Below are 17,603 nucleotides of genomic sequence, written 5' to 3' on the forward strand. Positions count from 1 at the left end.
GGCAGCTCGTGGTGATGACAGTCACCTGGTTCAACCGTGACATGAAAGCAGTCTTTACGTGTCAATGATATGTTTTTCGCTCTTGCACTGCATCGATATAACTGAAGCTTGCGAATTAATTAAATATTTCGGTCTTTCAAGGAAAGGCTTAAATTCACTAGACGAGATGAAGAACAAACTTCGTGAACATTTAAAAGGGTTTGAAAGGACTTCGTCGCCAAGGATTGGGGAGTTCTGTAATCACAGTAACACTTTTTCAGTTCAGACATCACAGATATTTGTGCAGAGTATGGTAAATTATCCGACTATATGTAATTAATTCTCTTCCTGAGAGGGTTCTCCTCCAGGTTGATATGTCAGTTCAAATTGTCGAGAATTGAAACGGTTCTATTCCGCTCATGACAAAGGGTCGACGAAGAGGCAATTTGTGATACAATTTAGCCAAACGATACGAAAACACGGTCTCTAGTGCTCCCCATAGCATACTTCACAAGCTACTTTGGAAGACCGCTAATTTAAAATTGATGCCCATGGTTTGAAAGCCGAAACAGTGCGAAAATAGAAACTTTAAAGAAATTTCTTAGAGGTAAGAAACGTTTAGAACAAAAAACGGCTGAAATCAAGAATTTCGTCTCTTTGGCTGTCGAAAAAAAATTAACTCGATTTTTGGCTTCAGCCTCCTTTAAAGATAACTATTTCATTGGTGTAAATTTTCTTTTTCGGAATAGTTACGCGACACAGTTAATGACTAACTGCTCTAAACTGGCAGAAATTATAGTAAATTACTCCAAATTTAAGAAATTGTTTCCTTAAGGTTGAAACAACCATTGGACAAAATCCTTGGCATTCTGTTGCTGTGAGAGTGAAGAAGGAAGGGCATTTTTCGAGCTAATTTAAGCCTTTTACCCGAGGGATTTGATGTGGGGGCTCCTATACCCCAGGGATGAGTCGGGAGCCCGAACCACTCTGGATTCTTGAATGAATTAGTGACCCTCAGAAACTGTGAAAGTTTGAAAGAAGTCGGGGACCCGAAATCGGTGAGATGGTATGTATCACGCCTACCCGGTCCTCTCGTGGACAGACACTTGAATCTAAAAGCATCGGGTTCAGGGGAGCTTGTTTAATTTACATTGGAAACACCTACCCTCTATTTTTTCCCCAGAGGAAAGCTCATGTGTGGGGAGAGGTAAGTTTTGGTTAGTTATGCTATGGCTTGCTTTTCGCGCAACACCGGCATATTCAGAGGGGTCTTTACATTTTACGTTTTCGTATGATCTTAAGAGATATTCCCTAGTGCAAGTCAGCCTGTGGGCTACACGTGGTCCCTGTGGCTGGAGACTGTTATGGGGAAACACTTAGGAAAAGTGTTGTATACTAGGGTTCCATGTACTACTATAGAGTAATGCGCGAATTAGGCCATGTGCTCTACACAACTGCTTTATTAGGATACGATAAATTAATTACATAAAATGATATATCAGACATAATCAGGTGACTGCGGTCAAGGTGTGCTAACCAGTAGAATACAGCTGAGGTATTTATCCAAATAGGAAAAACAGACAAAAAGACTTTGAGTTTGCAAAGAAAACGCAAAAAAAAAAATAATAGTAATAAACCAACCATGTCCTTTATGACAATCTTCAAGAATAGGTTTCATTTTAAAGTTCATTGCTGAAAAAGTTAAGCCTCAGACAGTGAACAAAGTTCAGTTTGGACCATTCAGTGATGTTAGCTTTTAATGAACACCCCTAACACTAATTTCCTACAAACTTTCCTTCGATTTATATTAGTTATAAGTAGGAGACTAAGTGATCTTAAATGAAAGTTTCGGCAGAAATCGAGATATCCTGGAATTGTATCATAACTTTGGAATCTTTGCTACTCAGGAAATAGTTCTTATTGTAGGCGCTACTTTTAGCAACGCCTTAGCTTTCTTCACGTATCATAGCCTATAAAAGTGCGACGCATACCGTAAGTAAAAAAAAGGAAGTTAGGTGAGGGCACACTGCTACTTTTGCCACGATCAGAAGGATCCAAGCTACCCCTATCTCAAGTGTCTTGCTATTTTTTCTGGGTACGAGTCGTCAACCAAAGTACTTAAGTCTGTTGTTGTTAAATAAGTCACAGAATCATCAACCTTTTTTCGGTCATAGAACGTCTCATTTAGTCGACTAAGTGTTGACTCAACGATCTTATTTACAAATTTTCCTTATTTCTTTTCAAATTGTTGTCCTTTTATGCTCATTTAGCTACCTTTTTTGTTTAGTACGATACTGCTGTTTGTACCTTCGTTTGATAATAATTTATATGACACGAAAATTATGACGTCTATTCATTTTACGCTAAGAGTTCGCTAGTTTATTGTTGTTCTATGTCTCTTGATAGTCTACCGTTTCTCTTTAGCCTTATCTAAGTTAGCCTCTAGAATCTTTACAGTTACAAGTGATTCTACTTCTTTCTTCCATCTCTCTCCGTATTTTGGCTTTTTTCTACAGCGTTGTATCGTTTCGTACACTAATTTACCAAATAAATTTAATTTAGCATCTGGACATCAGACGCGTTCAAAATTTCTTATAACTGTTCCGTGTTACATAAGAAATATTTTTGTGGTCTACACATTAGAGCTCAAGAGTTCACTTTATATCATCTATTCTCAAAGCGAGAACTACAAAGTGTGATATGCAAAGATACAAATTGCAATTGGTGTCGCTTATTTTCACTGCATGATCATTATAGATAATTTAAAACTAAATTTTTCGAACTTGCACATTGTAAATTTTCATTAAACTAGAGTAATTACTGAGAGCAGATGATAAGGCCTAAATGTAGTGGTAAAAAGATAAACTACCTCGTATAGAAATGAAATGAAATGTGATATGTCCTAAGAGTCTATAACCCTCCTAATAGTGATTGCAATTAAATTCCTTTGGATACTTGTGTGCTTTATTAAAACAGAAAATCGTCCTTCAGCGAAATAAAGAAAATAAAGGCATGTACCACCCCTTCACCACAAGGTGATTACAGGAAAAAGTTTAAAAACGCGCAGTTAATTAGCATCTCACGTATAAGATCGAAAGTTCCCGAAGTTTTATTGAAATTCGTATTCGCTAAATTAAGACTGGCTGATCAAAGGTATCAAAAGCTGTTTTGGTCTGCCCTGCGAATTGCATTCTCCGAAAACGCGGAATTCTTTGCAGGACAATTTCCGGGCTGATCGATCAGATATTTCTTTAAATCAACTCCTGGACACTCAGTTACAAAGGCTGCTTTTAACCCTCTTGGAACCTTTCTGAAAACAGCACTGTAGAAAGTGACAATATGAGGATGGCAAAGCCTCCTGTGGAGTGAAAGACAAAAAAAAGAAATATGTGAATAACTGTCAACTTTGGACCTGGTAGGAGTGACAACAAAATGACTAAGGAAAGTAAGAAAACATTTCAGAAAAATTGTAAATATATGAAAATCATATGAATGAAAATAATATATTCACATAGTATGTGAATTGCGGTCTAGGAAATAATCTGAAAGCGATGTTTGCGGTAATAAAAAGTACTCAAGCAGTAGCGAAAATAAGGCTTGAAAAAATTTAGGCCTGCACGGGATTTGAATCTATGACCTATGCAGTGGCAGTTATTTACGAATCAACACAATGAACAGCTTTCAGTTGGCTTGTAAACTCGGTTGGTAAAGCACTGAACCTGTAGAAATTAATTCCAGAACGAATCGAACAGAACTGTACGTTAAACGAGGAATGCTAATACCAGTGTCATGTTTTAGGAAAAGTAGCTCAACACACTTACTAAAGTGACTTGGGTATTTTGGGAAGAATAACAAAGTGTTACTAGCATAACGCGTGTTCTTAATCCTGAAAAAACAAGTTTATTTTGTTGGTTAAGTGTTTGATAAAAAATTGTTTGTTTATTAGTTATGTTGTACCTCAAGATTGCTTCGTTTGCAAAGCACTCAATAATATTGCTCCTGGTCAGCAGTTCTCTGTACACTTTAAACACACTGTAAAAGTTACTTGGCCACTTGATGAGTACCTTCATGGGAAATGTGTCCTTGGTAGAGCCCAGGTTCCATTGGTCGCTTCAAGTAGACATCCTCGCTGACATCCCAAGAAAGGTCATCCTAGGAGAGCCGCATGCATCGGATTTCCATAGAGCCAAACGACGCGAGCTCACCGCGCAAACACTCGCATTTGTCTCTATAGGGCTTGTAGCGAGCTTCAACAAGCATGGGGGTTCTCGCTTGCAGGTCATTCAGAGTGTTTACTGCTAGCTTCAATTGCGCTTCGACCACTGGCTTTAGCGCCTCGAAGGTTGCAGCTTTCGCTAGAAACTTTGGTGCCATGATTCGTACGTACTCAGCGCAATCTTTATTGTATGCACTCGTCTTTTTTCCTTCTTTTATGTTGTCGGCAACAGATTTAACTCCTACAAATGGAAGAAAAAGCAGTGTTAATTACTGGACGAATAAACGGATTTACACCATATCTGCTCAATGCAAATGTCAGCAAATCTGGTCCAAAGCTGTAGCAAATGAGGTTCAAATGGGGTAAATGCCACATTTGCACCAAATTTTCCACCCCCTGCAAATCTAAAGCAGTACGTACTGGAACAGCAAACGCAGCTCCGACAAGAAGAGCTGGAACCATGAAAGGAATCGTTTTTCCGTGATAAAGTTTCCTCTTAAGTGGATGCGAAAAGTTGAAATTGCTGTTGAAACTTGATCCTCTACACTTTCGCCCACCGTTTCTTCATCAACATGTACTTGTAGTTGTGAAACATTGACTCCGACGTCGCGAAGCTCTCTCTCCAGATAATTATATTTTTCGAGGAACTCTTTGATCACTGATTTCCGTGCCTCCGCAAACCTTTACTGCTTCTCCTCCCATTCTTCAATCAATATTTGTAGTCTTTCTTGAAGAAGCTTAACAAGGGCAGCCTTGGTAACTTCCCATGACTTCTTGACAGCCGAAGGTTCGTAAGAGTTTCACTTGCAAAATCTCTTTTTCACTTGGGGAGTCTGTAGGTGGTCGATTAAGGTGTGGATGACCTTACGAGTCCTGCTTTGAAGACATTGTCATTGCCTCCATCCTTCGGTGGCTCCTGCTCCGCTTGAAGTTTCCTCAACCTTCCTATCACAGTATTTAATCTATCGGTTGCAGCCACATGGTCAGTGGAGATATGACTTAGTAATGTACTCATCAGCCAGGTTATTCGGGACAGCAAGAGATCTAGCCAGCTGAACAGATTAAGGAAGAATCAAATATAGTTACCAGTTGAACGCACAGGGAAGATCGATGTTTATTAATTCCATACCATGGGTACACATTTTTTCCCTATTCTCCGAGGAAAATTTGAAAAGGCTCTTGCTTTTTTTTAAGGTAGCCGTCCATGCACCTATTCCTTATTTGTTAAATTAAATATTTGTGCATAGCCTATATATTTGTCAGAGATGGGTGGTGAATAGCTGCTCTAGTAGAGAGACATAACGTCATCAAAGGAATATTGCAAGATTCTATCATTTTCACTTTGTTTGATGGAAATTCAGAGGAGGAGGTCTCTATCTATCCTTCAATTACTACACTTCGGATATGGCTTCTTTCGCCTTAGACCTCCATCGAGGAGAGTGTTTAAGCAATCAGGAAAAAGTGTAAATTTATACAACTACTTTCGTCTATAGCAGTGCCGGATTTTTGTTGGAAAGAGAGAAATCTTGATGACAGGCCATTACTAAAAGAGGTGCTTATTGCCTAATAAATAGTAGCTTCATGATCAGTTAACATACATTTAGAAATGAACTAAACTACCTCCAATTTTGTTCAAGTCTTGTTTCGATGCTTTTCGAAACCAAACAGCCAATCTTATCTGTAAGTGGGGCAAATTCTGAATTCACGACTCCAAACTTCTGGACCCCTAGAGCTTTACTAGTTGAAAGGCGGATAATTTGAGTACCTATGTCGACATTTGGCAAACACTGAATCAACTTGTTGATTGTGTGCGCTATGACCATATCTCCCTCTGAGCAAACGAACAAAGTGCAGTTTGGTGAGAATTCCATTTGTTGTTTAGTCGTGAGTTCCCTCGTTTTGTGCAGAAGTCTAACAAGCTAACATATGAGGAAACAAGCTATATAAAACAATTCAGTTGGAACTTTGGGCTTAAATGAAATAGCTTTTTGGGCTCCTTGAGCTATCTGAAAAAGTCGTGGTTTAAGAAATAGATCGAGCGCTGGTCAGGAGTTGAAAGGATTTGCCGGTAGTCATTTCAGAAAGTATCAATTAATATATAGATTTAGCCAAGCCTAAAAGCGGAGCTCTTGTTAGTTTATTTTCTAGCCCCTCTTTAAAATAAAAACTGTAATAAAACTCCTCAGCACTGGCTGTAGAAGACTTTCTTCAAGGGGATTAAGAAACCAGTCCGGGGGTGGGGAGGGAAGGGGAGAATTTGCGAAGTCTGGAACCTGGGAACGATGTTCTCACCACTTGCGATAAAACGCATGCTAGTCAGCGGTATCTTCAAGCAGCTGAGGACCTTCGTTGTTGTTCCTGATCTGATGAGCAAATTTTCGAAGATACAGAATCTTTTCTTCTTTAGAGGAAGTGTGCGATGTCAGCATCAGTTGAAATTATATTCTTTTGAGCGTGACTGATAATTTTTGTTTGGAAAAATGAGCCAAAACTGAAAGAAACGACGGTAAACTACTTCGAGTCTAGACATAACCAGTCGATTAAAGAGTATACACATGACAACAGTGAATTTGTAAATCAAGACGCCAGAATCGTATGGGCTTCTCTTATATCTTCTCTTGAAGTTTCCAGGTATGACTGCTTGTATGATTGCCTTCTGGCTGGAAATACACGGCGTCTTTGAGAGATTCTTTCTGTTATTTGATTCGGTAATTAAACTACTTATAATGTAGGTTTCTTTAAGCCAACTGCCCATGATCTTAGCAACTCTAGCTAATGAAGTACGAAATTTGTCTGACATGCTTCTTGCGCTGAAAAAGTTTGCTTTAAAAGAAGACAAGCTAGAGCTAAAATGTCGTGACTAAAACTCGATGACGAAGAGAGACTCACGATTCGATCATGAGGACATTTGTGGCAAACTTGAGATAATACCTGGATTTCATTTTTACATCACAGCAACCAATTCCAAACATCAATCAAGTTTTCTCTTAAGTTTTAAATTTGAGTTGATGTTGTTATTGGCTGTATTAAATGGGTTGAAAAGTTTTTAATGGTATTTTCTCATGTTTGCAAATAGTTAAATTTAATGGATAGTAGCGTTGTTGCAACATGTTAACATGAAACACAACAATGAATTTTATTCATATGTAAAAAGTATTCATTTAACTATCTACTGGCAAATTGTTGTATTATATTTCAACCCAACTATTTTCCATAATTTTTAAACACCATTATAAAATAATTAGTCAGGGAAACATACATCATGTTTGAAATGTTGTGTCCATAGTAAGCAAACAGGATTGAGGAGTTTATGTGGGAATAGGCTCTCTTGTCTGTATTGTTAATTTGCTAATTGCTCCTGTTGCCAATGTTTTGATGAGGTTGGGCTGTCAAAGTAAAAGAACAAAGGATTTTAGTAGGCAGTGCTTTTTTTCAAACTTGGAAACTATCATTGTGAAAGCCATACTTGTGCCTGGTAAACCTCATTCTTATTCTGATAAACTCGTTTTAAGAAAGATGCAGTATTTTATTACAAATATTTGATGCATAGGCTGTGCACAAATATTTAATTTAACAATACTTTTATAGTCAATATCAGCTCCTGCACATGATGAAATGTCAGTAGGATCAGTGGAAAAATGTACCAAACATCTGCAAGATTTGATGTAATTATTTTAATTAAATGAATATTAACTGATACTAGGAGATCTAAGAATATTCAAAAGAATGTAAAACTTTTTTGAAAAATTAGAACTCAGCATAGGCCAAATAAACAAGATTCTTAGAAAAAGAAATGTGTATTCATGAAAAAAGCTAAAGAACCTTTTTTACTGGTTTTATATGTTGAAAACACACACACACATGCAGATTTCTTATAAACCTGTAGTTCAAGCCTACCATGACTTCAAAATTTTGATACACACCTCAAAAGGAGAAGAAATAAATTTCAAGTTTCTATTCATACAGTTTAGGTTTGTTAGGTAAAATTGAGTCTAACAAAGAAATTTTCACAACTAATTTGATAGGTTATCCTACCTAGAACAATCAACTTATGTACATATAAGACTAGGTATGTACCAATGATGCACAAAAGAACTATCTGTGGTAATAGGGCAGGCTTCCTTTCTTCATTTAAAAAAATACTGAGGTCATCATCTTTCCATAAGCTCAGTGGAAAGTGAGAGTGAGAGAGATTGATAGTGACTATGTTATTTGAGTTAATATCCAGAGAAGGATAAAAGGCAAGATATGGTCTGCACAACTTTCTAATTTCAATTTTATAACTTATTAAGCTAAGTCATTTATATTCTTGCTTTGTGCATTGTGCAGATGCCAATTAATTTAACTTTCATGAAGGCCAAAGTTAAAACATGAATTAAAATCGCAGAGCCCATTTTAATTTCAGTCCTAATTAAAAGGGAATCTTTGCTTTTCCAGTTTTTCACCCTTTAAAAATCATATATCTTGTGACCAATTCCTTATATCAATCTTAAGTTTGGGTATGAGTATTGATAAGAAACACCATGCAGTAATGAAAGCTTGAGCAAGAGTATTTAATGCAATTCAAATATAATATTACATGTTACAAAGTGGCAACTTACTCAGCAAAATTATATAATCACACAATTCCAAACAAAGAAAGTCTGATAACCTGCTTCAACTTTTGAGGGCTTGAGGTAGAAAGAAATAAATATGGTAAACAGTTAAAATTGATATAAAGTTGAAAGTTTAAAAGCTAAGAGATATACCATACATTACAATCATCAAATCCTATGCATTTTAACAAAAAAGGGTCAGTTACCACTATAACTTCTCCCAAACATTCATTCTTACAGGAAATTATTAATTTTTACCACTGGGTGGTACTGCACTTACAATAGTTCCACTGACACAAATGCATTTTGTTATCTCATAGCTTATGTCAGGTCATGTGGGTGATTCCTGATTGGGGACTGACATTTCAATTGCCTCAGGAAACTGTAATCATCAGAATTGCAAGCCAAGGTGTATTTACCAAGTGCTCACGTTTCAAAAGTAGTGACCAATTTGTTACAGTTGAGTTCACTCCTTTTTGAGGCCATCAAATGTTACCCACATATTCAAATACTTGCTTGAATCAAAGTTATAATATTTTTGATAACCTGCTACCTTTAACACTTTAATTCCTGATAGTGACTAGCATCTAATTTCCCCTTTCAATATCACCCCTGAATCAAACATTAAGGTTATGAGAATAAAGGCAATAATAATGAACTAAAGAACCTCTTGATTGTTAAACAAATTCTCCTTGTCAGCACATAATGAAATGTATTGAGAATAGTATGGAGAATATGCATACTGATGTTAGGGTGTAAAGGGTTAATAGTGCTCCAAAAAGAGTAAATAGTGTTGGAGAGAAAGAAAGAAAGTTCGTAAACATTCTATGTTAAATGAAACTTTATTATGAATGTTGGTTGCAACAGCAATGAAAACATCAGTGAAGCTACAATACAATTACCTTTCCATGTAAACAAACCATGATGAAGAATGATATGGATAAATTTAATCTCACACAGTTTGAATGTCATTCTAAATATCATAAATATCATATCATGTCATTCTAAATATCATAAATAAATCATGCCACCAATTTAGTGTGACTTTTTTTCAGGATGTGTACTTTTTCTTATGGTCTTCTTTTTTTAGTATCAATCTTTTACCAGCTGACATCTGAGAAGAATCAAGTCCACACTGGTGATTTAACACATTCTAAGCAAACCCTACAACTGATTAAATCTTATTTGATCAAAAACATGAAGGGCAATGAAGGAAATTAGCTAGCACAATTCAAGTTTCCTTTCCTTGGTATTCTGTAATCATTTCTTCTACCACAGGGTAAAGTTTATAGCTTCCTTTATTTCATTGTCTTCTGTTCATCTGTTTGCTTTCCTAACAATCTTAACTATTGTTGCCAGCAAATGCAAGGAGCACATAAAATGTGTACAGTTATTAACACTTAAATTCCAGAGAGTAACTAGTATCTAATTTATCCTTTCAATATCATCCCTAAATCAAACATTAAGGTCATGAAAATAAAGGAAATGATATTCAACTGATGAACCTCTTGATTGTTAAACAAATTCTTCTTCCCAGCACATTAGGAAATGTATGGAGAACAGCATGGAGAATATGTATACTGATATTAGGGTGTAAAGGGTTAAAGACATCATGTAATCAGTTTTATATAGGTAGAGTATTGCTTGGATATATAATTGTGGTGAGTGCAAGTGCCTGGTAAACATCAGTCCATGGTCTTCTACTCTTTCACCTTGAAGGGTGCCTTGTGTACATAAAAATTGAAGGTCAGTGCCTTTACCAGCTCTTTTTGGCTACAAAGATTAACAAAGAACAACAGCCACACCAAAAGATATTTTTCTTGAAAGACACCTTTACAATCATTATGGTAGGTACACACAACTGACATGTTTGAATGAAGCATGTCAAGCATAAAGGTATGAATGTCAGTTTACTTTTTATTTCTTGCAAACAGCTTATTTCTACCAGCTTTGAAAACTTTTGTATCCTTGCTTTCAAAGAAAAGCATTTCCCATGAACATTTAATATTAGACATAAGCTACCAGCAACAGGTTTTTCCATTGTTTCATAACATCAGATTCTCATCACATTTTTTTGTTACATTTGAAAGCATAAGGAAATTGTATTCATTACAATATAACCCAATCCCACATTTTAACTGTTTTAGTCCCACTAGTGACCTAGACAGAATTTCTCCTTACACAATCAGTAAAATCAGTACAATATCAAGCAGATGAGTGAAGAGAATAAAGAAAAATATCAATTAGAGGATAATTGGTTGATCCAATTCCAAATTCTCTAACCAAACATCACATAATTTGTATGACAGGCTGTAAAGAGAATTACTAAAATGAAATCTTGAAAGTTAAAGGGTTATGTAATCACACGTACTAGAAAGACAGCAAATAAATGTAACCTACTCCAGTAAAGTGTTCTTATGTACAATGAAGTTTCAAACTCACTGAAATTAAGTTGACTTCATGATTCAGATTTAAGTTTAAGAAATGTGTAATATCTCTTTACATGGATGAAAAGAGAATGCAATTTATAAATTTTAAAATAGTAAATGCAAAAGAACTTAAAGATGGAATTTAAAAAGACTGATAAAATATGGCATATCCATTCACTGAGATTTTAATCATTGGCTGGCACACAGAGGTATAAAAGAGGCTTTATGAAAAAGACTACTTGTTGCTTTCTTTGGTCGCTCTGTCTCTTTATATCCAGCCTATTTTCAATTAAAACCCTCTCTCCACGAACTTGAATTATAACAATTTCCTCCGGTTGACAAAGCTTAAACTCTGCCGGTATTGTGTCTTATGAGTTGTTTAGAAATTGCAAAATACTGAGAATTACTGTTCAACTACATCCTGACCAGTTTGATTTCCCGCTCAGAACGCGAGTGGCAAATTTCATCTAGTAGCTCACGTGAAGCCCTCGTGCAATGCCTAACCGTGTGCCTGCAGTACACTACACTGCAGCTCGACGTTCGAGTATGCGCACTTTATCGTCATGTGACGGTGTCTTGGCACACATTAATGGGGTATCCAAGTTATGCACGCAATCGCGCCTGCGCATTATCTTCCTCCCTCGCCCATCCATTTTGTAATGGCTAAGATAGTGCCCGTGGTACAGTTGGCCGCGCATGCTAAAAGTAGCACCTTGTATGGTCGTATGGTCGTACGGTCGTACAACTAAATTTTCTCGGCTTGATGGGTTATTACTATTTGGTACAGTTATGGGGCTATGCTTGAGCTCCGCTATGATATTACCAGAGTTAATCATAGCGGAGCTCGCAGAGTGTAGCCCCATAACTATACGAAACTCGATGATTATTTTATTATTTTGTAGCCCCAAAAGCCCGGCTTGTGACTCTGGAGGTACTGAACTTGATATATTTGATACACAAGGCACCCTTCAAGTAAGAAGGTTAGAATAAAATTGCTTTTATGACCATATACTGCACTCAGTTAACATATGTAGATAATTACTTTAAAAATTCTTATTATAGCTGTATTGAGAAGCATAAACATGTAGACAATATGCTTCTGCTATATTTTATTGTAAGGGGTTTCTTTTTATGTAACATGTATCCATCCTTTAATTTCCTCCTTAACCTGCTTGCAAATAATTAAATTTTATGTTTGAATTCAAGATAAAACAGAAGTCTTGCAGAGTTCTCATTCCAGATGGAATTCAGGTGAGAACATCAGTAAACAAGTTAAAATCATATGCTTCTCCTGAATCTTTAATTTTATTGCCCTGGTTTTTTTCAGAAACCCTATTTTATATCTCTGTGTGACAGCTAATGATTAAAACCTCAGTGAAAAGATATGCTATAATTTAGTTTTTTAAATTCCATCTTTTTTTTTTGGCATTTACTGTTTTAAAATTAATAAATGGCATTCCCTTTTCATCCTTGTTAAGAGATATTGCACATTTCTTTAGCTAAAATATGAATTATGAAGTCAACTTAATTTCAATGAGTTTGAAACTTCATTCTACATAAGAACACTTTACTGGTGTATACTGTTATTTTTTATTTGCTGCCTTTCTGTTATAAATAATTACCATATGTGTCTCAACCCTTTAACCCCCAAAATTTCATGAGTAATCCTCTTTATTGTCTGCCATACAATTTATGTGATGTTAAATTTGAGAATTTGGAATTGGATCAACCAATAATCCTCAAATTGACATTTGTTTTAATTCTTGTTACTTGTCTGCTTTATGTCATACTAACAGTGTAAGGAGAAATTCTGTCCAGGTTAACAGTGGGACGTAACCCTTTAACTCCCAAGATCTCATTAGTAATTCTCCTTACTATGTCCGATACAGTTCTTGTGATGTTAGTTTGGAGGATTTAGTATTGGATCATCTTATAATCCCTTAACTGATATTTTTCTTTATTCTCATCACTTGTCTGCTTGATATTCATTTGATATTGTAAGGAGAAATTCTTTCTTGGTCACTTATGGGAGTTAAAGGGTTAAAATGGGGGATTTCAACATATTGTAATGATTAAAATATTCTTATGCTTTCAAATGTACCAGTAACAAAAAATGTGATGAGAATCTGATGACGTGAAACACTTGCAATGGAAAAACCTGTTGCTGCTAGCTTATGTCTTTAATGCTTAAATTTTCATGGGAAATGCTTTTCTTTGAAAGTGGGGATACAGAAGTTTTTTAGGCTGATAGAAGTAAGCTGTTTGCAAGTAATAAAAGGCAAATTGACAATCATACCTTAATGCCTGACATGCTTCACTCATACATGTCAGTTGTGTGTACCTACCCTTGTAGAGGTGTCTTTAAAAGGGCTTTTTTTTGTTACACAAGGCAACCTTCAGGGTAGAAGAATAGAAGACCACAGAATGATGTTTACATGTACTTGGCATTTGTACTTAATGCCATCATATATTCAAGCAGTACTCTACATATAAATAACTAATAACATGATGTCTTTATCCCTTTACACTCCAATATCAGAATGCATATTCTCCTAACTGTTCTCTATATATTTCCTTATGTGCTGGCAAGGAGAGTTTGTTTAACAATCAGGAGGTTCCTCAGTTGATTATCATTTCCTTTATTCGCATGACCTTAATGTGTGACTCAGGGGTGATATTGAATGGAGAAATTAGATGCTAGTCACTCTCAGGGATTAAAGTGTTATTAGCTGTACACATTTTCATGTATATGCTCCTCGCATTTGTCGGCAACAATAGCTAAGATTTTTAGGAAAGCAAACAAACAAGTGAACAGAAGACAGTGAAATGAGGGAAACTGTAAACTTTACCATGTGATAGAAAAACATCACAGAATACCTAAAGAGGGGAAACTTGAATTGTGCTAGCTAATTTCTTCTATTGCCATTCGTGTTTTTGATCAAATAAAATTTAACCCTTTAACTCTCAGTTCAAATTCTTAATTCTCCTTACTGTCAACTATACAATTCTTATAATGTTAGATCTAAGAATTTATTATTGGATCAACTAATTATTCTCAAGTTTGTATTTTTCTTTATTCTCATCACTTATCTGATCGATATTGTATTGATATTGTTAGGAGAAATTCTGCCTTGGTCACTCATGGGAGTTAAAGGGTTAATGAGTTGTAGGGTTTGCCTGCAATGTGTCGAATTTCCAGTGTACACTTCATTCTTCGCAGATGTCCGCTGGTAAAAGATAGATACTTAAAATAGCTGTTCATAAGAAAAAGTGCACATCATTAAAAAAATCACACTGAAGTGGTGGAATGATTGATTTGTGATATTTAGAATGACAGAGGCAGGAAAAACACATTGAGCTTTTTCCTATTCACCAGTAAGTTAATTAGATTTTGGATTCTATATTCAGACCGGGTGAGATTAAATTTATTCATATCATGCTTCATTATGGTTTGTTTACCTGGAAAGGTAATTGTTATAGCTTCACAGATGTTTTTGTTGTAATCACAATTAACATTCATAACAAAATTTCATTTAAAGTGAAATGTTTCAAGAACACTTTTCCTTTCTCTTCAATACCATTTACTATTCCTGGATCACATTTAAAGGTAGCAGGTTATTAAAAAAATTAATAACTTTTGATTCAGGTAACTATTTGAATATATGAGTAACATTTGATGATTTCACATGTAACAGGATGATCAAGCCGAAGATAGCCTAAAAAGGGATTGAACTCCACTGTAAGAATTAGGTAACTTAACCCTTGTGAAATGGCTTTTGGAATTCCTAGGAATTCTAGGATTTTCCTGGGAATTCCTAGGAATAAAGGTGTGAATTTTCATGGTAAATTCGGACTGGGAATTCCTAGGAATTCCCAACCATAACAACTCTGGTTCTAAAAACCTAGAAATTCCTAGAAATTCCCAGAAATTCCAAGTTTATAGCCAACAGGACTTGGAATTCCTAGGAATTCCTAGGAATTCCAACTCAGAGAACCAATGACTTTCCCTGAAAAGCTGTAAATCTAAAAAATTCCTAGGAATTTCTGGGAATTTTTAGGAATGTTTAAGAATTACTGGGAATTTTAAGCAAAAATTTGAGACTAATGATATAAAATAAATACTTTAAATTAAAAAACCTTGCTAAAATTCAAGTATTGAATGAAATTTATTTAGAAGCTTAATTAAGGCTTACATGTAAAATATTTTTGATTAATTATTAACATCAATGTGTGGTAATATTAGGATGGAATTTGATTTATTTTTCTTTTCTTGAAAACTTCACACAGATTAATCCTCAATTACAGCTATTCATATAGAATAGTTCTAATCAATCATTAATTTGGTTTGACACAAATTGTGAATAAAATCTGTTGATTCTCTTCCATAAAATTCTATATTTGGAAACCCAGCACTCTTGGGAGTGAAGGGGCTAATTACAGACAAATAAAATTGATTTTTTAAATAAAATCTTGTTGTAACTGTAACAATAAATTAGAATGAAGTTATCCTAAACTGCAAACTTAGCTGCTGTTTGTACTGTTTGTATTTTTTTTCCTGGGCTCACAATGAGTTGGCCTTGAATGAGGTTGTCTACAAGAACCTTGACCATTTTGTATCTGGATTCCTTGACACCTGAATTTGAAAAAAATAATATATTAAAATATGTATATTTAAAGCTCAGACCAGGCTTTTAAGATGGCTATGAGAAAAAGGGCATTAATTGGATTCTCAAATTGAGAAATCTCTGTTATATTGAGTGACTTTTATATTGGAGTTTGTACATCTCTCTCATGGATTTTACTAAAAAAGGGCTGAATGCATTATTTTGTTTTTACCAAGGAGGGCTTCTTTATGTCATAAGGTTTGTTTAATAACAGTTCCTATTATGAATCTTGAATGTTCCCAAACGTGACTAGAGGAATCTTGAAACCTTACTGATAGGTTTATTTCATTGTAAAGCATAAGCTTAAGAAACTGCGGCATGCAAGTGACCGATTCGATTCTCAGATTTATTCTAGTTTCAGTTGCGCCCAGCGTTATGTAAGCTTAATTCAACCCGCTACATCTATTATTTTATAAGATTTTGATCACCTAACGAATATCGCAATTTTTACTCACCACAAACTTTCAAAATCGTAGCTTTACAGATAGCCACTCGACCCTTGTTTGTACCAGTCAATATGTCAACTGTTGTCCCTTCTTTTAACTCCACGGCGCCAACGACTTTCTTTTCTTTTAAAACACTCACGCTATTCTCGTTTTCCCATTGAATAAAAGCTATCTTTAGAAATGTTATATTAAGCAAAACAGTTGAGAAAAGCGATCAACCGATGAAAAGTACATTCAAAGATGAGCGCCTAATGGAGTCCTCTTTGTTTCCGATCACGGGCATGATCACGTGGATCTTTTAGGACTTGTCATTGGCTAGCAAAGTGAATCCGCTGGCTTGCCGATTGCAGTGTTAAGAGAAGCGCCCAACTGTATTCTGACTTCTCCGACCGGTTCTCTGCTTCTAGAAGATGGATAGCTTGGTGATATAAATAAAGATGTGAGCTCAATCTATGTAGAAATAATCGACAAGAATCGATCGTATTACAAATACACGATTTGTGGCCGAGGAGTTGTCGAGGAAAGACTCGAAACTCATTTGAGTTGTGTTAATGGCAAAGGTGAGAAATAACAAAAGCCAATCACAGTTTTGAATGCGACTACAAATCGTCTTTTACCCTCATATTTATAAAAGAAGGATACCACATTCGGAAGCATAAGAGATACATAGATGATCCCAGTGTACCAGTACCTAAATATACAAAGCTTGACCGTAGCAAACGTTCAGCAACACGTTCCAACACCGCCGTCTCGATTCCTCAGTCAGTCGTTTCCACTGAACTTAAAGCAGTATTGACAACAGAGTAGAGTGCGTCTTACAAAGGAGAAACATTTGTACAAGAGGCAGAAGTAGCTATATGCGATTACAGAGGTGCGTTGGAACTCTGGTCCACAAATAGTTATGCACTGCCCGAAGTATAAAACAATTTTGTTGATAGCTGACAGACCGATAAGAACAACAAGTAAACTTAAGAGCTGTTATTATTGAAGTGCGACTAGCACTTTTCATTTTTATATAAAGAAGGACTTGTAATTTGCACCAAAATAAAAAGATGTAATATTTTTTGGGAGATCCAGTGATTGGGACATATAAGAAATTAAGTTATGAAAGGAAACTTGGTTGGTACTTCTCACTACTAACAAGTCTTGTTGACAAATATTTTCAGATCAGAGTTTCAAATAAAGTAAATTGAAGACGTCATATAAAAGGTGTTTTTCCTCAAAGGGAACATTGACTACCTCTGTCTTGTCTGCATGCCAAATGTTTGCAAATT

General features: G+C 35.6%; 1 protein-coding gene across 5 annotated transcripts in view; it reads right to left on the reverse strand.

Moving 5' to 3' along the window:
• Positions 1–4,077: 4,077 nt before the first annotated feature.
• LOC136281753 (uncharacterized) overlaps positions 4,078–17,603 on the reverse strand; it is a 17,542-nt gene continuing 4,016 nt past the window's right edge. For 4 of the 5 annotated variants that reach the window (XR_010717949.1, XR_010717947.1, XR_010717948.1 and 1 more), the window contains one exon: positions 6,374–7,581. Coding sequence is in view for 2 of the 5 variants with exons in the window: in XM_066168648.1 (XP_066024745.1) it covers positions 7,504–7,581 (78 nt within the window). In the remaining 3 variants the exon portion in view is untranslated. Of the gene's footprint in view, positions 4,437–6,373; positions 7,582–17,603 lie in introns of those variants that run through there. The other variant, XM_066168649.1, reaches the window with a different exon arrangement.

This window comes from Pocillopora verrucosa, chromosome 6 (genome assembly GCF_036669915.1).
Source record: "Pocillopora verrucosa isolate sample1 chromosome 6, ASM3666991v2, whole genome shotgun sequence".
Classification (NCBI taxonomy): domain Eukaryota; kingdom Metazoa; phylum Cnidaria; class Anthozoa; order Scleractinia; family Pocilloporidae; genus Pocillopora; species Pocillopora verrucosa.